Genomic DNA, 26,097 nt, shown 5'->3' on the forward strand with positions numbered 1-26,097 from the left:
CAGATCAGGATCAGTGGAGACACAAAGGCTGAGGTCGTCCAAAACCTGCCATGCAGCAAGGATGGAAATTTTGGCTAGAACCCCTCTAATGTCTTTTGTCCTACACAATGTTTTTATAGGGGCATGTTTATGTTCATGCCCAGGATCCTGTACCTAAGAGCTAGACTGTTTACGAAGTTTTGGGCCAGCAATACAAAATATTATTCTGTGTGCCTCACATTCCTTTCTTGTTATTCAGAGGAAAAGAATGTGATGCAAAGTATGTCATCCATAGCACTGATAATGATGCTTCCGCAGAATAGCAGCTGATATTGAAATTAAAACAATACCACTAACGGTTTTACAAAAATAAAATGAATAAAAACAAATGACCGTGGTAACTGGGTAAAAGGGCACAGGCCACAAGCCACTAAAGGCTAAGCTATCATGGTGCACAAGCGACTAACCAAAATAGACCCATGACACTGGTGGACCACATTAGGGACTACTTGCTCCTGAGACAGCAGATGACAGCGGAAAGTTGTCATACTGGCTCCTGTGCCTCTCAGAGCCTCAATCCGCCTCCCATTGATGGTTACCCACTACCTGTACGTATTGGTATTGTCAGGCATGAGGGTTCTCTGGACCACCTCACCTTCGGCCAGGGACACCACCTCATCCTCACCCAGGGAGACTAGGGTCAACTCAGCTGGCACCACACCACTAACTGAGGTAACTTATGCCCAAGCACTACACTGGCCATCCCATGTGACTGCCCACCGGTGGGAGGATGTACCCACTTGGGACAATTGGAACTACCCCCTGAAATGCCCTTCCTGGCCACAGGAAAAACACTTCAGGGGTCCCTTCCCTGCAGGCTTTCCTGAAGGGCACCAGCTTTTCTTTTCAACAGCAGGTTGGGAATCTTTACCCTGGGAACTGGTTGGGAACCCTTTTGAGAACTCCTTACTTTTATCCTTGTCCCCCCCTCCTTCTTCTATGGTTACTCTGCCCACCCTTAACTAAGTCTCCCACATACAACTTCTTTTGGACCCTGGTGCTGAACCAGGGGTCTGCCTTCTTGGTAAGCTTCCTGGGGTCAGTAAGCTTGCTGTCAATGAAGTGCTGCCGCAGCGCCTTAAAAACTATGACTAGACAAACGTTCCACTTCAATCAAATTGTGTGAGCACGTCTGACCTTATTGGGTTCTTATCTCTAATTCATAAGGGGACGCGTTAGAGGTTCAATGGACCGTTTGACTGCGCTTAGAGTAAATCCCACCATAGGACTCAATTCCAATACAAATCAGTATCAATACCAATCAACAGTGTCAATAATCTTTGGAGTCAGTAATTCCACACAGCTTGACCCCTTTGGCCATGAATAACCAAACCTTTCTTGTAAAAGTTAGAATGTTTATTTCCCTATATTAACAATGCTAATATCACGTAACTTAGTCTCAAAATCAAATGATGTACATACAAAAACAACACTGGTTGACCAAATCTTCTAAAAAATATCAACTGAACCAAAGGGTGAATTATTACGCACTTTAGAGGTACAGTACAAATCAATAGCAAGAATAATTGTGCAATAGAAATACAATACATTTAGATTAAGCAACTGAGTAACATCTACTAATTGTTAATAGCAACCTACTAGCATTTAAGTTCATCCCTCACTACCCTTCTGATTACAATAGCATGTTTGGACTACATGCAAAACAATTCAGACAACACAAATTTTGAAAAACATCTAGCTGTGGCTCTATCAAAATAGCGATTGCTACCTAGGAACAAAAGACAAATTACATCAAACACAATAACATTTGATTATACCTTTCCTCATTATGGATCAGTAAGCTGTGACTGTCTTCGTCAATTGGACATCAGTTCGGTCAGCAACAGCAACAGACCATGAAAGGGAATGGTTCAGAACCTGGGGACTTGAAACTATCCGAACCATTTGTAAAGCAAAGTGTAAGGAATCATTATTCAACATCAAAAGTATAAGCAATAAAGTTAAAAATAGAATGCTCTAAGTAGCAGAATCAAGGTGAGTACGCCTCATTGGTGAAGAAGGAAAACGGAAATAATCGCATCCCTCTTGGTGCGATCATGTTAAATTAAAATCATCCAGAACACTTTCCACATTGCCATTGATCAAATAATCATACATTTACATTTAGTCCAATGAAAGTAGAATTTCAAATCTTAAGATATGACTAAAGTGTCTTTCACATGCCAATGATTGGCTCCTCTTCTCCTGTTCCCATTGCTGGACTCATCAGGTAACAATTTTGTATCTCTCTGTCCTTCAGTCAGTGCATCCATTGTTAGCCCCTGGGAACTTCGCTTTCTCACACTCTAAACTTTACATTGTTGCTTCTACTAGTACAAGATTTTCCAACAAGCAGTTTTTCATTAGAATGTTAAACATCTGCTAGCTTTTTGTCAACTCAGTGAAACAACACAGGTATTCATTTCTCTAAACAGCCATTTTATGTGAATTATTTAAACAATGCAACTTAACATGAGGTTGTGCAACTAGGTCCAAGACCTCGCTAACTTAAGGCCTACAGTTAATAAAGCAATTGCATATTACAAAATCATTAATATAACACTACTACATTAATCTAAACGCGAGCACATCAGTTAATTTCAATAAGCAGTTAATACGGACACTTCATGATTCCTGACGGCCACTCAAGTAGGCACACTTTCCAAGTCAAAACATTCAGAATACATGAATATTCATTAGTAAAAATTCAGCGTTCACATTGCACAGCCCCTGATAGTCAGTTACGTCACTGCCCTTCACCCAACCATACAGTGCTCTACAGAAAAAATCAACATAATCCACCCAAGTTTGAGAACCAAGTTTAGCAGTTTCCCTAAACTTTACCCAGTAATTTTCTGGGGTGAGATCATACCTTCGGGTCAGGGCATTATTCATGGCAGGGTACCACATCTGATCCTCTTCTTCTAAGGCCAACAAGGTGTCCCTCCCCTCCACTGAGAAATACTTCCACAGGCCTGCCCCCCAATCTCTCTCAGAGAGCCTACACATCCTCAGTGCTACCTTATTGACAGAACCAGAACCACTGCTCTATGTCATCCCCACAACGAAATCCTTTACTGCATCCTTGGGAATATATATCTTCCCCTCAGACCTCACTGCAGTACTGCTGCCATCATCTGTGCTGGATCTGCTCTTCAGATACAATTCCTTCAAACTCAGCTCTTGAGCCTGAAGCATTTTCTTCTCCTCTATGGCACTTTTCTCCTTCTGTGCCTCCCTTTTGAACCTGACTAGTTCCAACTAAAGCTCCATCTCATGCTTCAGCTTGAGCTTCTCCATCTCTGGAGCCGCCTAGCCTCTTTCCTGTCCTCTAGCTCCTTTGGGGTCAGACCTCGTGAGGAAACACGACTGCTTAACCTGGAAGGTGCCTTCCTCCCAGGCAGATCCTGTTATCCACCAAATCATCATGCAGGTTCTCCCCCTTTCCCTCTACAACACAAATTCTCCTTCTCTGTGTGTTCATCAGCCCCCTTTGCTGCCAACCAGGCCCTCAGCGCCTTTTGCAGCTCTTCCTTTCTAATGAGGCATTTGATATGACACCTGAGTTCCATAGAGAACTTTTTGAGCTGAGGCACCAAATAGGTTTCCAACCTCTCCTCCTCAAATACCAAATCTGCAGCAACCTTACTGAGATATGATTGTGGATAATCCAAAAGCTGCAAAGTTTCAAGAAGGCAAAAAAAGAGAAAGCCAACAAAAAAAACAAAAATAACACAGCTGCCACCAATGTTAGAAATTGGGTTTCTAGTTGGCAGTGGTTTGGACCCTCACTCTAGTCAGCATAAGGGAGTCACACAACTAAAATAACCCTTGCTCACCCCCTTGTTAGCTTGGCATGAGCATTCAGGCTTATCTCAGAGGCAATGTGTAAAGTATTTGTACACACAAACTCACACACACACACACAGTAACACAATGAAAACACTACAAAAGTATGTCAGAAGATTAATCAATATTTATATGAGTGAAACAACACTAAAACAACAAAAATCCAACATACACAAGCAAAGATACACATTTTTAAAGATGAAATCTCAGTAAAGCACTGAGAAATTAAATAGCTCGAACTGGGGCTATCACAACTTCATTGAGTGAGTCATTCCCAACAGTCCCATGCCACTCGCAAGGGAGTGCGGGCCAGTCAGGGAGTCTAACAGACTTCAGCCACAGTACCTTTGGAAAATAATGAAACAAAGATATTGCACAGAGAGATGAGGCGTTGCTGGAGTTGGTGGGGAGTCGGTTCCTTACTACTACCAGGAAGGTGAGGGGTTGGTTCCTTACTGCGAGGCATGGGAGGTGAGGCGTCAGTTCCTTATCGTTGTAGGAGAGGTGACACAGGGTCAGTGGTGAGGCATCAGTTCCTTACGATCTGGCAGGGTCGATATGTCCAGCAGGTTAAGATGTGAGACATTGACTTTGCGGTATCACGATCACACCATGGGGAGTCAGAGTTGGGTGTCCCGGATGTCAGGGACTTAGCACCCAGGAGTCACACTGTGGCAGGACTTCAGAGGTGTTGCAGTGGTGTCAGGACTGTGGCATCAGTTGTTGTACTCATCGGGGACCAAGGCTCCGGTGCAGACAGCTCCGCAGAGTCTGACAGAGGTGCCGGTTCCGAAGTCGCTCTGGAGTCGCTGCACTTGGTTTCTTCTTGGTTGCACCTGAACTTACTCCCAAGAGCCCAGGAATTACATTTGGCACCACTTGGCGAGTCAGGACTCTCAGCAAGAGAGCCCAGGTGCTGGCAGATGAAGTATTTGATGGAGGCAAGCTCAGTACAACCTTTGGAAACAGGATGTAGAAAGCAAAGTCCAGTCCTTTCACTCCCAGGACAAAAGCAGCACGCAGCAGGTCAGCACAGCAAAGCAACAGGCAGAGTGGCCGTCCTTCCTACAGCAACTAGTACCTCTTCTTGGCAGAATGTCCTCAGTCCAGAAGTGTTCAGAAGTTGTGGTCTAAGAGACCCAATACTTATACTCATTTCTGCTCCTGCTCCTCTCCCAACCACTCTAGCTCAGGACTCCCATCCGGATATGCAAGGCACACCTTAGCTCCCTTTGTGTGACTGTCTAAAGTCAATTCACAAATAGCCCAACTGTCATCCTGGCCCAGACATGTATTCCACAACCAGGCAGAGGCACAGAATGGTTACGCAAGAAATTCCCACTTTCTAAAAGTGCCATTTTCAAACTTATGATTTAAAAACCAACCTCACCAAAAGATATATTGTTAAATTATGAGTTCAGAGACCCCAAACTCCACATCTCTTCATACTCCCAATGCGAAATTACACTTGAAAGATATTTCAAGGCAATCCCCATGCTTAGGACAGCCCTTCCAAATACTGAATTGCAGTGCTAGGTATGAATGATTGGGACCAAATTACGGTTGCAAAACATCATTTTATTTATCGACACCTCCAGAATGGTGATAACCATTTCCAAATGGGAAGGGGTGTCCACAGGATGCCTTTCCCTTTGTGAATGTTGAAACTAATATTTTTCAAGAACAGGCAGTGGTCCCTAAAAAATTACACTTAAATGTTTCATTCCATTGTTTGAAACACATCCTGTTTTCCTTCAAGGAAAACGGGCTGCTTAAAAAGAAAGTTTGCTTTGTTAAAAAGCAATCACAGACATGGTGTTCTGCTGACTCCAGCGGGCCATCATTTCTATGATGGCTGCCATTCCTAATTGTGACCCATTTCACTAATATTAATGAGGAGAGTTAGGTCTATTGCAACCCCATTAGAAATCTGTACTTCCAACTTGTACGTTCATGTACATTAGGAATTGTGATTTCCCTAATTACGATTTGCAAAGAATCGCAAATAGGAAATTGCAATTTCTAAACTCTGTGCATATGGCCCTTATTTTCTATCTCCTTTTTAAAGATACTGCCATGAAGTGTGCAAGTGACCTGACAACATCCAAAGGCTTGTTATTTTTTTTTTTTAAACGTCAGTAGCAAAACGTCCACATCAGTGAATGCGTTTTCATTTTATAAATTATTTGCATGCTTATCATGGGCATGTTTAAGTACCTACATTTTTTCTATTTATTTTGTGGCATGTGTTTGCAAGAGAAAAACAACTCTCTCCTGCTTGCCATGGCCAGACTTATGGGCTTTGCCAATGCTAGTTTCTCGTGTGCAGTAGGATAATTGTTCTTATGTACCACTCCTAAACCTCCAACTACCGATGAGAACATTTTCCTTTTACTTCCCAACGATGTAGCCATTTGAATGATTTCAGAAAAGCAAGGGTCTGTATTAGCTTGCTTTTCAAATAGGTCAGACTGGGTTTTCTGTTTTCCATATCAGATTATTCCAAAGCAATAGAAACTGACATACAGTGACACAATAAGGCAGAGACCATTGCGTGTATGATAACACTTTTATGAGGGTAAAATAAATACACATATATATACAAACACATATATATATATATATATATATATATATATATATATATATATATATATATATATATATATATATATGTATATATATATATATATATATATATATATATCAATTGAACGCTAGTGTACGGACGATAAAACAATTTAATGTAAACATAAATATGTGTATAGTAATGGTACACGATCACAAAACCATTTACAGGAGAAAAAAAGATCTTGAAATTAACATACTTGTGTATCTGCAGTAAAACTAGTTCCCACGCGCGCACACATATGCTTATTCACAGCCATGCAGATACATACAGTACAAATTCAAACATTGACTGACTTTAAGTTGCAGCCATTTAATAAGCGCCAGCTCCGAGGTGATGCAGGGGGCTGCAAGGCCTATGAAAGAAGAAGCCCGCGTTCCATGCGCCACTGAGAAAGATATGACAATGGCAAAAGGGTACTAAGAGGGTACTTCTGCCTAATGCTGAGTGTAAGGTTTAATTGGCACCAGTGCACTTTCCTGGTGTTTCGAAGCAGTAACTGCGTTTGCAGAGGTACTGGTTTGTGATCTGAGAATATTTTTGAGCTGCGATAAATGTTCTAATATGTCTTTTTGCAAAAACTCTCATTCAGCAGGACTCGCAAAAATCCAGCCTGATGCATATAAATGAGATAGGATTCTCTTTGTGAAGCCTACCGAGTGGCTACAAATGGAGGGATGGAGACCTTTCAGGGACAGGAGGCCTCCGTGCCTGCATTGTTGTTCACAAGGTACAAACACTGTTCCATCCTACGTCCAAAGTCCACATTTACAAAATGGAAGCTGCCCCTTATGGAGAGCCAACACCTATGCAATCAATGGCTTCCATAAGCAAATTCAGGGACAGATCTCATTGGGAATCTCTAGTGAAGGGTGGACATCCCCTTCATCTTTCACTTCATAAGAGTCGCAGTGTGAGAGGCATAAAAATATTTACGACGTGCAGTATATCTTTTGTACATCTAAAGTCAGGTTTTTGTGGTAGCAAAGCCTCCAATTTTGTGAACAGCAGGATATGCAGGAGCAAAAACCTTTCATGCATAAGGGACCTGAATTATGCAAGGGTGACTGAAGTCGCTCCCATTCAAGCCATAGGCTATTTCTACCAGATCGCAAGACAAACAAAATAAAATACTGGCCACTGACACCGTAAACTGTACTGATTAGAAACTAACAAGTCTTTATTGCTGACATATTTTAAGTCATGGAAAGCCAGGCCCTTAAAATGTTGTCTGGGGATATGTGATTTTATGTTCCAACTCCTCCCACAACCAGAAATGGATTCGTGGGTGCCCTCTGTCATTTGCCTCCAGAAAGAATTGGCAATTGGGCTTTAAAAGTCAACAACCCTGTGGGCTCAAGCTGCTTCTTCTCAGGATCAGATATCAGTTGAATTCTCATCAAAAGTGTACTCGAAAGAACTAAGATGGAGCCGAGGGCATCGTGAAGCCTTCTGACTATGGGACCGAGAAAGGAAGCGCTAATGGCCAGGTTCTGTGTGTGCAAAGTAGAGCCTCTGAGGTAAGGGACAATCCAAGCTTAACAAACTGTGGAATTTGACTTCACTGAAAAATAAAAAATATAAACGGAAATTTGCTTGAGGGAAAGGCAAGCCCCGATACATCTTCTGCACTGCACTCTACCTTGATATAGGAGCTCCAAACTCTAGCACAGTGACTCCAGGATAACCCCTGCAGGAGAGAACTGAATGGGGGCCACTCAAATACTGTGCAGGATTCAAACACAGTGGTGATCCACAAATAGATCCTAAGGGAGTGTGCTGATTTTCTCCTAGTACATCCGCTTGCACACATAGGCCCTGATTTATTCAATAGAGGCGCAGCGCCAAAAATAGCACCGCCGAGCCACTTTTGAAATGCAGGGATGCACTGTATTTACAGGAATACGACTCACCCCTGAGTTTCCCCCTGCGCAGGCACTGAATTAAGCTGCCTGCGCCAACGCAGGCATCCTTGCACCATAGTGAAAGGGTTTCTGCGTTGAGAGGCTGGATTGGTTATGTGCAGAAAGGCTTCCCTCCCTGCACATAAACAATTTATAAGGCGATTTTGCACTTCTATGTGTGTTGCATGTACTGTAAAGGCTTCTATAACCTCAGTGACTCATACAGCCCACTTTGTAGCAACCTTTGATAGACTCACAGGACTGCAAAGCATTCAGTAGCAATGACCCTGATTATTAACGTAATCATACAGCGCTTGTATCTCATTGGTCCATAGACCTTCTAGCAATAGGGCTCTTTAAGCTCTCAAGAGAGATACTCATAGATGTACAACATCAACATTACTGTTGGTCAGGCCCCTGCTTTCTATGCCATCTCTTTGTTTTTGACGAGTAAGTGAGCAGTACAAATGCCACCTTGACCCCTACAAAGACCTTTTATTTTCACTTCAGACCACCATAGCTCCATTTCAGCATTGACGTTCTCTGAAAATATAGGAAACAGTCCTTGAGAATTTTGTTCAATTGGGAAGAGATGCCCGCCCGGAAGGAAGAAACTCAGGACGAAGAAAAGAACGTGTTCTGCATTGCCAGTTGATGAGTTGCAAGCCCAGCAAGTGTCAGTATCTTTAGGTTTTTGTTTGAAAAGTTTAGCAGGGTTTAATACAGGAAGTGAGGAGCAAAGAACCTTGTTTGCATCAGGGAAGGGATTAATTTGTTTAGAGGCAGCCATTGGCAGCATTTTAACCAGGTTTCCTCAGTAGAGTCTTCAGAGGAAAAAATAAGAAGACCATACCAGCCGTGCCACCTATAGATCTCCCAGATTCTGAGCTTGCTCTACTAGATCTGCTGCTCACTATTGCCCTTAAAGTCATATTAATTAACTGGAAATCCATTGGCAATGTCTCTTTCCATGTGTGGTGGGCATGGGTCACTTATCTTAGAAGCACACATATATCCCAATCGCTTGACAAAGGCAATCGTATCACATTGCAGTGTATGTGGAAACACTGAACGTCTTCATTCACAACTTGTTTCCATCCTGAAGGATCTCTCCGACCCTGTTACCACCATGACTGTGGCAGATTATCAGCAGCTCACATTTCTCCCTCATCCGCCCGCCTTGCTTTCTACTCATCTGCTTCTTTTTAGTACTCTTCTAGTTATGTAACTCAGTGTTGATTGTTTCCTCAACTAGGAGTCAACTGCTGTTCTACTGGTTTCCAGAACAGGTTTGCTCCCAACCGTCATAACAGCGACCACACCAGTACCAAATGTTTCGTCCCAATTTCCTATCTCAACATTACTCGCATAAGAGTCCCTGACATAACCGTTATCATAATTGTTGTTATTACTGAGCTGCTTGAACTCTCCAGGTCTCAATGTATTGCCATTGTGTGTTGTTATGCTTTTATTGTTTTATTTGAACTACTAATAAAATATTGAGAACTACAAAATATTTAGAACCAAAAAAAAGGACTAGATGGTATTTTCTTAAGGTGCTATTTAACCATTCTTTTAAAGTAGCTGGCTCCTTCACCATACTTAGTTTCAATTTACTCTGTTTTTTTTCCTGCCTTGTATCTTCAGTGACCTTAAATCAAATCAAACTGCAGTGTGCGCTATGTAAGGGTAAATCTATGCATTAATTCATCCATAGGTGAGGTAGTTACACTGTAGGTCAGAGCTTGCTTATTGTACTTACAAACATGAGGCGTGTGGGGATGTTGTCGGTCTGGACCAAAGGGTTCTTGTACAACCAGATTTCCTCAGGCTGGATAACTCTCTGGAAAGGGTCCAGAAACTCTGTAAAACTGAAAACACAGAAGGAAATTAACTTAACAATCTGCCAAAAAACGTTATATGACATACACAAATTTAGTCAGCAGTAAAGCTGGGATGATTTACAGATGTACTCCTAGCACAGTGCTCTGCTCAGGCACTACTATATGGGAGTGGCTCACACCCATCCACAACAACATGTTTCAATGAGCTTTCTGCTTGGTTAACCGAACTGACCGAGCAAGGCAGCCCTTGTCTAATATTGATGAACATTAGGCGAATCTGGTAACCTTCATGCAACCTCATCCTGCATTCCACTTCCATTTTGTATGTGTCAATCTAGTTTCCTAGCAACTAACTCTTTGCTCCCACTGCAGTGCCTTTGGGCACCTTCCTCCAGGCCACATATTGTGATTTGTAATCTATGGCCAAACCCATGTTGTCCACTATGGTTAAAGAGCTCCTCCTCTGTGTCTGCTCAGCTCTTCACTGTTAATATGAACACATTGGTCTTTATTTGCTACTTTCCTTGCTCCAAAGCCTGCCAATATTTACCCACTCTTGCGGGGTGGATTTAGGCACAAGTCAACCATCATCTAACATAAAACTCACATTTACTGTCACGAGATGACAGGCATGGTTCAAAAGCAATTTTATACTAGGCCCAAGCCAGTCCAATTTCTATGATGGTGATGACCATGCTCAATGTTTCGGTTACAATTCTGGCCACTGATAACACCAGCTGACTGTTGCTTCACTGCCTCCGGGGGCACAGCCATCTTTAACACTTCAGTCCAGAGGAGCTGGATCTCCATCGCCAATACATGTTTTTGCAAATATTTACAGATCACTTCTACCACATTTTTGTTGGGTAGCATGTCTCCATCACTGGCTAACTTCACAAATGGTGTCAACATGTGCTCACTTTGCTCTTCACCACTGTACAATATTGCTCTTGCCAGTTCTTTTATCTGATTGCTAACTTCCAAGTGTCATAACCATACACATATTTTAGGTAGTCAGCCTTTGGGTTACATTTTTGGTGAACTAGACTAGTACATCAACTCTAGCCTACTCACCCAGAATAATGCAGACAAGTTAGACAGTGACAACTCTGTTTAAAGAGGTTGATGCTAGAAAACAACATTTACTCCAAGAAGACCAATGTGCAAATACAAACGCTAGCCTAAAACAATGGATATTTAAACAGAACAATCTTAAACCGACTTACTACAGAATATGCTTATGTAGCTGCATAAGAAGGACTGGAGAAAGCCTTGTAGATGGCTATAGCTCACTCATTACATCCATAAAATATCATCTTAAATCTTGGTCATTACCAAACACACCATTTACTGAAAATCCCCATGTTTCATCAATGTTACTGGATCTGGTCTTGGAGGGCTGGACTATATGGGAATTGGCAGATAGAAGACATGTATCTAGAAGTGGTTGCTACAAATTTAGAATCATATAGTTGCCACCATCACTGTCCTTGGCATACATGAACCTGTGTGAAATTGCAAAATTTAATTTTGTGTATTTTAGAGTGAGGGCATAGCTCGCATTGAAAAGTCCCTCAAGATACAAGCACAGGGGATGTTCAAGGGGTAAATGTTATGCATGAGATATAGTCTGCCCTAACGAGTTTCCACCTGAAAAAATTCCAGTTGTGCTAATTTTCACAACTGCGAAAATTATGGAATTTTGTGAATTTCAGTGCTGCAAGGCGATTTTGCACCACTTAACGTGTCGTAAATTAGGCATTTTTAGGTCTGGCATTAGCTAAATCCTTTTGATTCTACTAAAGTTACATATATTTTCACCCAGCACTCTTCATCCATTGATCTGTTCTAGTGTCTTTCACATTCTTCTTCCACCCAGTTCTGAACAAAGCATGGGGGAATGGTTCAGTTCACCTTAGTAGGTAATGCCCCCCCACTCTATTTTTTTCAAGGTATTGATTCTATATATTGCACTGCCAGTTGCTTCTACAGTGCTCTGGGGCTCTATGGGGCTGATTCACACGCTATACAAATATACAAAAATAATATAGAAAATAAAATAATCCTGTGTTACATATGCAACCCGGAAGAACAAAAGGATGTTTACAAGAGGTTGCATAGACATGCTAGGTGGTCCTTCTAGAAGTGGTATTTAACCCTGAGTTGTTCGGAGCTGGGTACTGCGGAAATTGCGCAATTCAGCAGGGCGACATTTCCTCAAGGTGAGGATAGTCTTCAACCCAAGGGTACCTACAGTAGGTGGCACTAAATTCTAAGAGAAAAATATTAAGGAACAATGGTAAACTGTACTTTCCTCAGGCACTGAAATCCTTTGCACTGAGCCTCCTAGTTAAAATATGGAAGGAGAATCACCCGCTACAGCATCATTTTGGCACAGAATGTGGCAGGCGAATGCCATGGTAGGATCATTTATGGGCATATTTAAAAGCCCGTAGTGCCATTCTTACACCACATTAGCATCATTTTTTACGGTATTGTGGTGTTAGAAGGCCAAAAATGCATGCCATATTTACAAACGGCACAATTAATGCATTGCACCACTTTGTTTCCCTTTGAGCTACATTATGCCTGAACCAGGCATAGGGGGGCTAAAAAAATGGCGCAAGTAAATCTAATAGATTTCCTTGCGTCATTTTTTACTGCACTTTCAATGCCTGCTCAGAGCAGGCGTGAAAAGGGGGCATGCCATTGTTTACAATGGGCCCCTATGTACTCTGCAGGAGCAGTGGCAACATGTTGGCGCTGCTCCTGCAGAGTACATCAATAACATTAAAAAAATTACACCATTGCCCCTACCCTGCGCCATGGTGCGCTGTATGTTAAATACGGCACAAACATGGTGGCGGTAGGGGGGTGCGAAAGGGCGCAAGACAAGTGGTGCTGCACTTTTCTTAAATATGGCCCTTGGACTGTAGGACACTGAGTTGTAGTTCTTGGTTTTCAGAGGGGTCAAGGCTGGTTGGCCCCATCAGAGGCGTAGGTTCCATTGATGCAGCAGGTGCCCAGAGATCTGAGGGGCCCACTGAACCATGATTATTGCTTTATGCTATAGTTCGGACAGCGGCCCGGGGTGGGTGGGGGGAGGGCATTTAATTCTTTCCACTGGGACCCATGACACACCGGGTGCTCTACTGAGCACGGCCGGACCGGAAACCAATAAAACACAGCCCTGGCAGAAAGTGGCCCCATTCCATTCCTTTCCACCACCTTGCGTCACCCATTTCTTCTCATTCCTTTATTGCCTCTCCCGAACCCCCACCACCCCCGGAGCCTGCTGCAATTAACTCCTGGGAGATGGAGAACGTGGCCAGGGCGCCCTCAGCTGCCCTGAGCCTTAAAAAGCGGCACTCGGTCACTCCGGACCCCGGGGAAATGGCCTACGGAATGAAGGGCCAGTCCGGCCCTGCTAGATGGGTACAGCATTATTCATTTTAGTATTCTCTCAGTCTTGATATTTCCCTTTTCCATTTATATTATGTTGTCCAGAGCGATCTCTTTCTGTCCATGAAAAAACACGTTTGAAGTATTCCCTCATTACCCACTACCCAGCTGTTCATCCCTGCTCGAGCGTAACCCTCGCTTCAACGTGCTGCGATATTATTCTCACACACGGATAGATATTTTTACCCACATTATGTGTTCTCTAACATATGGTGTTGAATGTTTGGCGTGACTTAACCGTGGCATTTGAGTAATGAGAGACATATGTTTATGTCACGTTTGTAATGTGAAGTATGGCTCAACTGTTAGAGTTTAACGCCGTAAATAAGTTAAAATTATGCTAAATAAAATAATAACATTAGCTTGTGTTTGTCAGACATCAAACTATTCATGTCATCATTCAGGCACCTTGAGTGGAATCAGCCTATGGCGGAGATTCTTGTCCTTGGGTCCGAGCACCTTCTCACAAAGCGGGGGTTCATCTGCTACCCTCAGTCACCCTAATAGAAAATTTCAAATCATTCTTTGATGGTAGCTTATCCTTTCTTGCGCTACTGAAATCTGTGGCTTGAGTTGCTCCATATTACTGCGCCTCCTCGGGTAGTTGTGCCTTTTATTCCCCGAAGATGACTCACTGGTTGTTCTATCCTCAGCACACGCCAGACTCATTTCCTTGAGTTCAGTGTGCACTGCTTTTCTCATCAACACCCACCCCTAGGTCTCTGCAGGCAGCTGCCTTATGGCACCACCATACATAGCCACAAGTGTGCGCCAATTTGCAAGAGATGGTTTCCTCAAACAATTGTAGATAGTGGAAAAGGAACACTCAAATAACAAAACGTAATTTTACCAGTGGCTCTGAAAAACTTGCATTACATCTGCCTGACAGAGCTGAACTCCATCAACCGCCTCCACTTTGGCCTCTGTAAATGAAACTTACATTGCTCACTCACACCAGTGCAACCATTGCATGATTAGCCCCTCAGCTTTCACCCATACACCTCGCCCCCCTCAACTGAGGAAGCTTTCGACTTGTGACGTCACCTTCAAACTGCAGATGTAGAAGTCCCTCACTGACTTTCTCTGAACAATGTGAAGGCACAATACGTCTTCAGTGTGTGCACACATTCTACCTCGGGACGATGCACAGACACCAGCTCTGCAGCGTGTGCACATACACTACCAACGTACGCACATACAGTACCTCGGGCGGGCAAGCACACTACAGCTGAACGATGCACAAAAACACCAGCTCTGCAGCGTGCGCACGTACATTACCTCTGAATGATGCACAAACACACCAACTCTGCAGCGTGTGCACATACACCACCTCTGAGATATGCACAGACACCAGCTCTGCAGCGTGTGCACATACACTACCAGCGTGCGCACCTACGCTGCCTCTGGACGATGCAAAGACACCAGCTCTGCAGCGTGTGCGCATACACCATCCCTCAACGATGCACAAAGACACCAGCTCTGCAGCGTGCGCACGTACATTACCTCTGAACGATGCACAAACACACCAGCTCTGCAGCGTGGGCACAACACTACCTCTCAACGATGCACAAAGACACCAGCTCTGCAGCATGTGCACATACACTACCAGCGTGCGCACATACACTACCTCTGGACAATGCACAGACGTAGGCATGTGCACTACAGCTGAACGATGCACAGACACCATCTCTACAGCGTGGACATGTACACTACAGCTGAACGATGCACAAAGACACCAGCTCTACAGGGTGCGCACATATTCTACCTCTGAACGTTGCACAAAGACACCAGCTCTGAAGCGTGTGCACATACACTACCAGCGTGCACACATACACTACCTCTGGACAATGCACAGACACCAGCTCTACAGCGTGGGCATGTACACTACAGCTGAACGATGCACAAAGACACCAGCTCTGCAGCGTGCGCACGTACATTACCTCTGAACGATGCACAAAGACACCAGCTCTGCAGCTTGTGCACATAGACTACCAGTGTGCGCACATACACTACCTCTGGACAATGCACAGACGTGGGCATGTACACTACAGCTGAACGATGCACAGACACGAGCTCTACAGCGTGGGCATGTACACTACAGCTGAACGATGCACTAAGACACCAGTTGTGCAGCGTGCGCACGTACATTATCTCTGAACGATGCACAAACACACCAGCTCTGAAGCGTGCGCACATGCTCTGCCTCTGAACGATACACAAAGACACCAGCTCTACAGGGTGGGCACATATTCTACCTCTGAACGATGCACAAAGACACCAGCTCTGAAGCGTGTGCACATACACTATCACCGTGCGCACATACACTACCTCGGGACGATGCACAAAGACACCAGCTCTGAAGCGTGTGCACATACACTACCACCGTGCGCACATACACTACCTCGGAACGATGCACAAAGACACCATCTCTGCATCGTGCACACATACACTTCATCCGAACACTGCAGACGGGCATCAGCTCTGCAGCATGTGCACATACACTACCAGTGTGCGCACATACACTACATCTGGACGATGCAAAAAGACACCAGCTCTGCAGCGTGCGCACATGCACTATCTCTCAACGATGCACAAACACAGCAGCTCTGCAGCGTGTGCACGTACACTACCTCTGAACGATGCACAAACACACCAGCTCTGCAGCGTGCGCATATGCACTATCTCTCAACGATGCACAAACACAGCAGCTCTGCAGCGTGTGCACGTACACTACGTCTGAACAATGCACAAACACACCAGCTCTGCAGCGTGCGCACGTACACTACCTCTGGACGATGTACAAACACACCAGCTCTGCAGCGTGCGCATGTACACCACATCGGAACGATGCACAAAGACACCACCTCTGCAGCGTGTGCACATACTCTGCCTCTGAGCGATGCACAAACACACCAGCACTGCAGAGTGTGCATTTATACCTTTGCGTAATGTGTAATCACACAACCTGTGTTGATGTGAAGAAGCACTACCACTGCAGAATAAAAAGCAGACTGCTCCTGCCTATGTGCATACACACTACCACTGCATGATGCACAATCACCCTACATCACCCTACTTCTGGACATGTGCTATATATTACCTCTGCACCATGCACAAGTACTCTACATTTACAGCATGTATATACACAGTATCTTTGAATGATGCACAAGGTGAAACAGCTTTTACAACACCTTCTCAACCAGGCAAAGTTTTTTTTAATTAAAAGGTAGGGGGGCTTAGGGGAACTGCACCTCAAACAGAAAAAAATAATATATATATATATATATATATATATATATATATATATATCTGAAACAAAAAAGGACCAAACATGCAGCATGCGGTCGTCACTAGGTAGTTATAGTTAGGACCTAGTTTCTGGAAAAAGCATTTTTTTTACTTGCCTATATCTTTGGCGCCAGTTGATGAAGCTCTACAAAATATCCCCCCAAAAATAGACATTCACTTCAGCTGCTCTCTGAAAGGTTTTGGGGTGATCTGTCAAGCAAGGGCCGAGAAAAAGGGGGAGTGTCCCAAAATGTATTTTCCCCATGCATTATTCCACAGGGATTTTGAACATGCGCCAGATCCTTTTCTGCCCCTCCAAAGAAAATAAAAGAATCCTTTTGATGCATCTTTCCCCTCTCTGTTCTTCCAGCTGCTAGCCAGATTCATTTTTTTCTCAACAATGTTGGTATTGCTTGTATTCACTATTCAGCCTGTTTGTGACTGTGAGGTCTGTGGATGGAATGGGAGGCCATGGTTCTTCATTCTCTGGCCTGGAATGGCTAGCACTGGGGCCAAGCGAAGGGCGCACAGCAGTGCTGAAAGTGCCAGCAGGGCCTCCAGACAGACACGTCTGAGGGAGGATTCAGGACAGCTGCAACTCAGTCCAGGGCTTGACCGTCAGCATCTGTGACAGGCATCCATTGACTCCATGAACTGCAGCAGCCTGCTCCTACAGCCCGGCCTGTGACAGTGACCCCTACCTAGCCTGGCCAACTTGGAATACACTAAACAGAAGTGCACAGCCTGGCAGACACACTCACCCTAGGTGCTTCTGGACTCGCAACCTGCTCTGGTGAGTGAGGCACTCCTCTCTCTCTCTGTCTCTGTCTTCATTGAAGGCTCCTGGGAAATGTCTTGTTAACCCCCAACATGAACTTTTGAACCTTTGCACATATAGCACCAAAATGTCACATGATTCTTCCCCGCCATTGGGGGTTGGAGAGTGGAAATGTTTAAATCAAAAGTGAATTGTACAAAATTGACTAGCCTTGATATTTTCTGGAATTCCAACTAAAAAGGTCGTACAGAAAATAAGCAGCAAGTTTCAGTTTTCATTAATTATAGGTTTTCATATATACTTTCGACTTTTATAGAATTGTATGATGTTAGTAGTAGTCGAATGAAGATGTGCAATGCACAAACTCCTAAAACTTCGCTTTACAGTGACTACATCTTAGTAGACGTTCTCGCGGACCAATGATGAGAAGGTTTATGGCTTTATGGGAGGTGTGGCACATGACGTGTTCACCAGTTCTTGCTTTTACTTCTGCATCACTTTACTTGCCTGTATGTTTCAACTGCATAGTAATTACCACATATTTATTTGTATCACATCAAAATCGTGACTAAACTCTACACTTTTTTATGATTTTAGTTGTCAGTAAACTAGTGACATGCCCCCAAAATGAATCCCTTTTACTTAATATAAGGTGTATTATATTTTGGTGTGCAGACTAATCGAAATACTCTTTATGATTCCCACTTTTTAAATTAGTACTCCTTACACTCATCTCTCTGCAGCACGTGCATTAACTGTACTAGACCCACCTGACAACTAAAAACATGTTTTCTACAATAAAATATATATTTCAGGTACACAGAAATGCCATTGATCTTGCATTTATGAGGTTTGCAGCAATTTCAAGATATTTTTCCACATTTTTTTGAGAGTTTCTTAGTGCTTAAATGTGACTGCTGAAGTTAATCTCTTTCCATGCACTTTATTGCTTGGTTTTACTGTGAGAAAGTGTCACACATTTCGCACATGAATGCCACTCACAAGTACACTGAAACAATGGAAATGTTACACATAAGCAATCTGAAAACTTGGCAGCTATGTTGGTTTGGTGGAGATTTGTGTCTTTGTGGTCTGGTTGGCCTCTCTATAGGAGCATTCATGTTATCAAAGAATTCTAGAGAAAGACGCACCAGGAACAATCATGTTGTCAAAACACACACAAAGTCACTCGTGGCATTTCTTTGTGCTACATTACACAGCTGTAGTGTAGAATACACACTGGATATTTACCCATAGTGTAGAAAACATACTATACATCTACCCAAGGAGGCAGAAAGAACTCCACTTGGGTAGATTGAGTTGTGCAAAGTGGTGAACGCTTGTTGGACAAAAGGGCAGGTGAGGTTCCTTTATGACCGAGCCACTCACACAGCTACTGATTCACCCACACAGACACTCACAAGCCCACTCACAGACGCACTCAAACACTGCCTCAGGCACTCATGTACCCACTCATAGACCCACTTATACACTCATGCACCCCCTCACAGACCCACTCAAACATTCACACGTCTACTAAAAGACCCTCTCAGACATTCATGCACCCGCTCTCAGACCCTCTCAGGAGCATACACTCACTCACAGGCCTACTCAGAGACTCATGCTTTCACTCACAGACCCACTAAGAAACTCATGCACTCACTCACAGATGCACTCAGAGACTCACATACCCACTTACAGACCGAGTCTGACACTCACACACCCACTCACAGACCCATGCAGACACTCACGCACCCACTCACAGACCCACTCAGACCCTCATGCACCCACTCACAGACCAACTCATAGTTATGCATCCACTAACATCCACTCAGAGACTCATGCACCCAGTCACAGACCCATGCACCCACTGACAACCCCATGAGGTACTCATGCATATACTTACAAACCCATTTAGAGGCTTATGCATGCATGCTGGGTGGTTATAGGGGGTTAGCTGCAAGGCCTGGCAGTTTATGGAAAACACGTGAGGATTTTGCGTTTTAAGTCCCCCCTTATTTCTCAGACACCTTTTGACGTATCATCCCGAGATTTGCCATGCACAAACTAGTCATTAAGTAGCACTTTTCTGGCAAGTTTTGTGAATATTCATCAAATGATGCCAAAGTTATTAGAAACACAAAAATGCATTTTCTATGGAAGAGCAGACCTCACTATAACTACTTGGTGGTGACCACCACAAAGTAATGTGTCTTTGGAACAAACATGTATTGGAGGGTGGGTAATGAGTCCGCACTTGACCACCACTTGGAAACCAAACATCCCATTGTAGCACTTGACTCTCATAGGGTAGCGTTGCAGAGCAGTCCAAGGCTTACTCAAGGGAGGTGGTGTGGGCTAGTAATCACCCTTCACAAGGACACAAGAATAACACTCAATAAATGATTGTCAAAAGTACATTGATTACACACACACTACTCAATACGATGTAACAATTTACAAATATACACAAGTTGATGGAATTACTTTTGGATGACGTAGCGCAATCATTCTTGTCTCCCCCAGGGGGAAATATAAACCAACAGCCTTCATGGCAGAACATTCAGTTGTAGACTAATGCAATATTTGACTCTAACTTGTAGCATGTGATACTGGCATTAAAGTATATCTACTTTGCTCACTGGAGGTTGTTGGACTCATTACTCAAATAAGCATCAACAAGGGGCATGTCTAAGCAGACTAGAGTGGTTTGCATTGCTAGGGTTAGTCTCCGCATGATCTACCTGTCTACCCACACTCCTAAAGGGTATGGGCCCAGGTTCATCATAATCCACATTGAAGTATTCAACATAACACTGATGTATAGTTGACACTATCCCTATAGGACATCATTTGGTTGTTAATCATGATGTAATACCATCTTTCACCCCTAGAGTGTGTCTTTACATTTTTAAAGCGCATTTAGCATAACATGCTACAATTTTAGCTATAGAATCAAAGGGACTTCATTACTATGAAAACACCCGAAATTACATCCTTTCAATCCTAGAAGGTGCTCACCATTATAACAACAACCTTGTTATCACCATTCAGACCACAAGGACTGCAGCCATGATCTTTGCTCCTACAAGGCACAGTTACCCCGTAGCCCCCCATCCCCCAGAACAAATGTTCTAGCTGGGACTGGCTTGAAAACACATAGAAACCCTTGAGGGGTTATTATTTCCAAGTCTCCTGAAACTGAGGGAGGGGCAGATGAAAACATCTTGGGGGGAGGCTGCACTACTTCTGCAGCTCCCTCTGCAGTTGGTGCTCATTTTGGTGGTGTTACCGCTCTCCTGGGGTCACCACCGCCAAATAAAACAATTTCTGGGCCTTTTCTTGTTCACAATGTGGGCTGACCCGCAGGGCATTATGGGGTGCTTCTCCGGGAGTGCTGTTCACAGTTAATGAGCGGCTCTCCCGCTGCTCCAGGGAGAACGGCTCTGCTTTGTCCATAGGTGGTCTTGCGGCACAGCGTTTGGCCTTCTGGAGGGCCTCTTCTTCGGAGGTGTCTGGACACCCCTCCACATCAGGTGAGTTTCCATTGGGAAGCAGTGCAGAGAGTCCTCCCCCGGGCCGCTCCTGCTGGCTCCCCACATGGCCAGCTCCTGGTGGTGCTGCTGCGGGAGCTGGCTCCTATTTTGAGCCTGACCGCTCCGGCTGGCAGACATTCACACTGCGACCCGTGAGCAGGCCGGAGGGGGAGGCACTTGGCGCTCCTCCATCCTCTTCTTGGGGTCTGCGCACTCCCACGGGCTGACGAGGTGTGACAGCAGCCAATTAGGCCATGCCAGGGAGTGCGACGGCACTCCCCCCTCCATCTCCTCATCATCGGGGCCCAGGGATGTGGTCCTAGGCTCCCCTCTGGTTTTCAACTTTATTTCGATGTGGGGCCCCAGGATGGGGTCCAAGGTCCCATCTGCTATCTTCGGGATGGAGCGATGGCTTCCCCCGACTTAGCTCATCACTTCGGGCCTAGGAATGGGTCCTGGGCTCCTCCTCTTAGAGCGAGCACCACGGTACTCCCTCCACACAGCTCTTTTCACCAGTGATGCTCAACGGTGCTCCACGGTCTGCAGATCATCATGGGGTAGCCTCTGGGCACTGGCCCACCATGGGGACCAGGCTGGACATGGTGGCGGAGCCCATGCGCTTCGTCGCCAGTCCCCCCCAGGGTTTAAAGGTCTCAAACCTTTACCTGAGGCTATCTAAGGCCCCCCCCCGGGCCAATCAGGACCATTTTGGTGTTTTTTCGCTCCATGTGGCATGAAAAGCAGTGGCATAGAGTACAGTGGTGCAGAGTATAGTGCAATGTCATTGGCTGCAGTGATGTAGAAAGCAGTTGCATAGAGTGCACTGGCGTGGAGTGGAGTGGTTAGAGTAGAGTGGCATAGAGTGGAGTGGCATAGAGTACAGTGGCATAGAGTAGATTATTTCAGAGTAGAGTGAAGTGGCATAGAGTGGAGTGGTGCAGGGTAGTCTGCTTTGGCATAGATTATAGTGGTGCAGAGGGTAATGGCATAGAGCAAGGTGGTGTAGAATGCAATGGCATAGAGTGGAGTGGTGAAAATTAATTCAGAGAGGCATACAGTGGATTAGGGTAGAGGGCAGGAGGTAGAGTGGAGTAGTACAGAGTAGAGTGCAATGGCATATAGGCCCTCATTTCAACCATAGTGGTCGCACGAAGCCAACCGCCAAGGCTGAACCGCCAGTCGGCCGCCCATGCGGCCGGAAACCCGCCGGCCGCATTTGGACATCCCAGCTGGGCCGGCGGGCAGAAACAGAGTTTCCGCCCGCCGGCCCAGCGGGGATGTCGGCCGTAACATTGCCGCCGGCTCCTAATGGATCTGGCGGCAATGTGGCGGTACGGCGGGTGCAGCAGCACCCGTCGTGCTTTTCACTGTCTGCCAGGCACAGCAAGGTTACTTACTGTCCTGCACTGCACCACTTTTCCCATAAATATAGACCTAGGTGTAGATCAGCATGAGCAGAGATCTCCACCTGAAAAATTGTTTTTGTAAATAGGATCCTTTAAGTAATACTAATGCATATTATTTAAAAAAAAAACATTAAAGGGCGAAAACTGGCACAATACGTTCTATGTAGAAAGGTTAGTAATAAAATTAAGCCCACCAACGATAATCTCCATATTCTTTATGCTTCCTTTGATGCAGACTCCCCTCTCTTAGGACACACACACAGCATTGACAATATTTCTCTGGAACAATCAGCCTCTCAGGGCAGGTTTGCTCGGTGGAAGCTAAAACTGCCAACACAACTGGGTGAAAAGCATCCTCTGAATGCAAAGTGCTACCATCCCGTCTCTGCGCCCGGCACGTCTACTGATGGAGGCTCAAGCAGGAGTATGAATGAGTAATAGTAGAAGCATTGAGAGTACCTTGACTGGACCTGCAGGCTTTGAGAGCTTCTGAAGCCGGGTGTGTTGGATAACTATGAACTAGTTTCCTATTTGTACTCTGATCTGCTTTGCATGCGAGTCTGTGCAAGTGTCCGGAGATTAGTTACAGGAATATCCCCTTAGCACGTCCAGGGCATGAAATACATTTCTGGTCTGCTGAAGAATGGTGAATGGTGACTGTTCTCAAGTAGTTTGAATAGCACGACCAATGAATAATAAAAGCAGGCGGGAACCTCGCAGTTATGAACAACAGAATCAGCTCTTTTCACATCAACGTTGTAGCACTATATGCAGAAGATGAGGGCTGCATTGATCATTATTGTCACTCTGCCAGCCACTGTTTTCAGTGATGCGCCTTACTTACCACTATTCTGAGATACTCCAGCTCTTTTGCACAAGTAGTCATGTGGCCTGCAATGCGTCTGCAGGCTTCAGCACCAGCCTTTAATGTATCGGTAATTTGGGACCATGGACTCCATGAACCAGTCAGCATAGAGGGATGGTCTGTTTGCTGCAGTTACGTCAGATGAACGTCTAGACTGTGAATTCATGCAATCTAAATTATTCCCTTCGACAGCGTAATGTGGATCTCGGCTTTCATGGACAAAATGTTATTGCAGGACAAGAATCATTGCTGGCTGTGCAGAGGAAAACAACGCAGAGTTGCCCATAAATTGTGGTTTTGTAATAAAAACTAGTTTGCTAAGAGAATGTGTACACACGAAGCCATCTCTTCCTAGCCCTGGACAGCTATTTATTCTTCTCTTTGTCCACACTGGATAGTCATACAAGTCTCAGCAGTGAAAACTCCACAGAAAGACAGAGGACAGAAACGCAGTGGAAACTCATGAAAGCCCATCTTAAAGTTGGAAGAATGGAATGATCCTTCTCTTTAACCATTTTCCAGGATCAGGATTGAACCTGGCCTCTTTCGGAAACATGGTCTCCATTTTTAGGTCCAGGCTAGTCAGTGCATGTGCTGTCTCTTCGAGACATATTGTTAGCTTATAGTGGGCATAATGCCCAACCACTACTTATCATTGGTTGGTGTCAATCTCACTCTCATTTCTTTACTTATTAGTTGTTAGCTGCTGTAGGTGTCCCTTCCGTTCCTGTGTTTATGCATACCTCCAGAGCATGAATGCAATACTTGTATCCCTCCACTGATAATCTTTTAGGCGCTGCTATTTTCTTCGTGTGGATGCACTCTACCAAAGTGCGTCCTATTGAGCAAGCTCCCTTATGCAGCTCCCCACCTACCACACACGTTTCTTTGTCTGTAGTGTTGCCATCTTCCACTCCCTCACCCTACTTCACTCCATTGCCCGTGGTGTTAGCCCGTTCTACATTTTCACCCTCCTTACCTTCAAGGCCGATCATGCTATTTTGGTCTGCACCCACCACTCCATCACATGCTGAACTTTGTTTTCTTTTTCTTTTAGTTTTTGCAGATTTGCCCAAAGTCACAGAATGTTGAACTCGTACCTGGTTCCCCAGCTCCAAATTCGGCAGCTCTGGCTGTTGCGCCACATCCTCCCTCATTCAGCCTCTGAGTCAAAACCCTTAACACAGTTTTAGAGCTACAGTATATGTTTGCTTATCTCTTTTTGTGAATGAAACACATTAAGTTAAAATCTATGACATAGAAGCTGCTAGCCTACAAGAGTTACACAGACTGCAGCTAATGTACTTGGAGAAATATTCATTTTTTTCGCTTCTCCCTTATTTTGCTTTTTTTAATATAGAGGGAACTTGACTGGAAGAGCACCAGTTACATAAACAGGAGGAAACATTCGTTTGTAGCAGGTATCAGTGGTGGCAGACGCAAATCTCAAGAGGATGGGTTGGTGGGTGGGAGGGGAGGGAGGACGGAAGGGGACTGAGATGGAGGGGGGGAAATAAAAAATAAAAGTTACCTTACCACCGTCTCCGTCTCCTGCATCCTCTTCCTTCCATGTGGTATCCGAGCATTCACTGGGACACCAGCACGGCTCCCCAGCAATCCTGGTGCTGCTTACATGCTAAACATAGCATGTAAGCAGTGGAGAGATTGGTCTGAGTGTCAGTCACTGCAGCTTAGACACAAGCCTGGGATCTGCGAGTTTCTCCAGCTCTGCTTTGTATACAGCCAGGTTTGAGAAACCTAAGAGTACATGTGTGTTTGGCCAGCCTGATACGGCGGGCCAAACACACATGCGCACTTAGTGCACTCTCCACTCCCCCCTCCCACCTCCTGTGGCCCAGCCCCGCCCCTCCCTGTACTGCTGGCTGAGCCAGAAGATGAAAAATGAAACAATAGTGCAACTATCATTCAATTTTCATCTCCTGGCACTTGGCCAGTAGGGCGACGTACTTTTGCCATAGCAAAGGAGCCGCCCCTGGTAGTCATTGGGAGATTAAGTGATTTGCTCAAAAACACAGGATGTTGAGCCAATGCCAAGACTTGAACCAGGTTTCTGAGCCAGCTTCAAAGTCGACAGCTCTACTCCTTACACCACATCCTCTCCACTTATGCGTAAAGTTATACCTGAGCAGCAAAGTGCCACTCATCAGTGTACTACATGCATAACACTCATGCAAACTAAAAGCTGATGGCATGCTGTTTAAAAACATTTCCCTTTTGTGCCTTAAATTCTGTTGACGGATCCTGCTTGCACAGAGAGTCAGTCAAGAGAGAGCTCATGGCAATTGTGCATGATGGATAGACCACTGTGGTCGCCTGGTATCCAGAATGGTTGTATCCTTACTATGTCCTTCCTGGCTTCCTATGGCACTCTAATTCTGTTTGCTTGGTGAAGTATCTTATGAGACTATTTCACGCTCACCCTGCTCCACCCACAGGTCTGGTGATGTTAAACTGGAACTGTTAGACATTTGGGGAG

General features: G+C 44.7%; 1 protein-coding gene across 1 annotated transcript in view; it reads right to left on the minus strand.

Annotated features, from left to right (window-relative positions):
• Nucleotides 1-26,097, minus strand: part of PLPP4 (phospholipid phosphatase 4) — a 682,158-nt gene that overhangs the window by 475,428 nt on the left and 180,633 nt on the right. Inside the window, exon 2 of the mRNA XM_069239228.1 lies at nucleotides 10,184-10,292. Coding sequence (XP_069095329.1) covers nucleotides 10,184-10,292 — 109 coding nt within the window. The remainder of the gene's footprint in view (nucleotides 1-10,183; nucleotides 10,293-26,097) is intronic.

Source organism: Pleurodeles waltl, chromosome 6 (genome assembly GCF_031143425.1).
Source record: "Pleurodeles waltl isolate 20211129_DDA chromosome 6, aPleWal1.hap1.20221129, whole genome shotgun sequence".
Classification (NCBI taxonomy): domain Eukaryota; kingdom Metazoa; phylum Chordata; class Amphibia; order Caudata; family Salamandridae; genus Pleurodeles; species Pleurodeles waltl.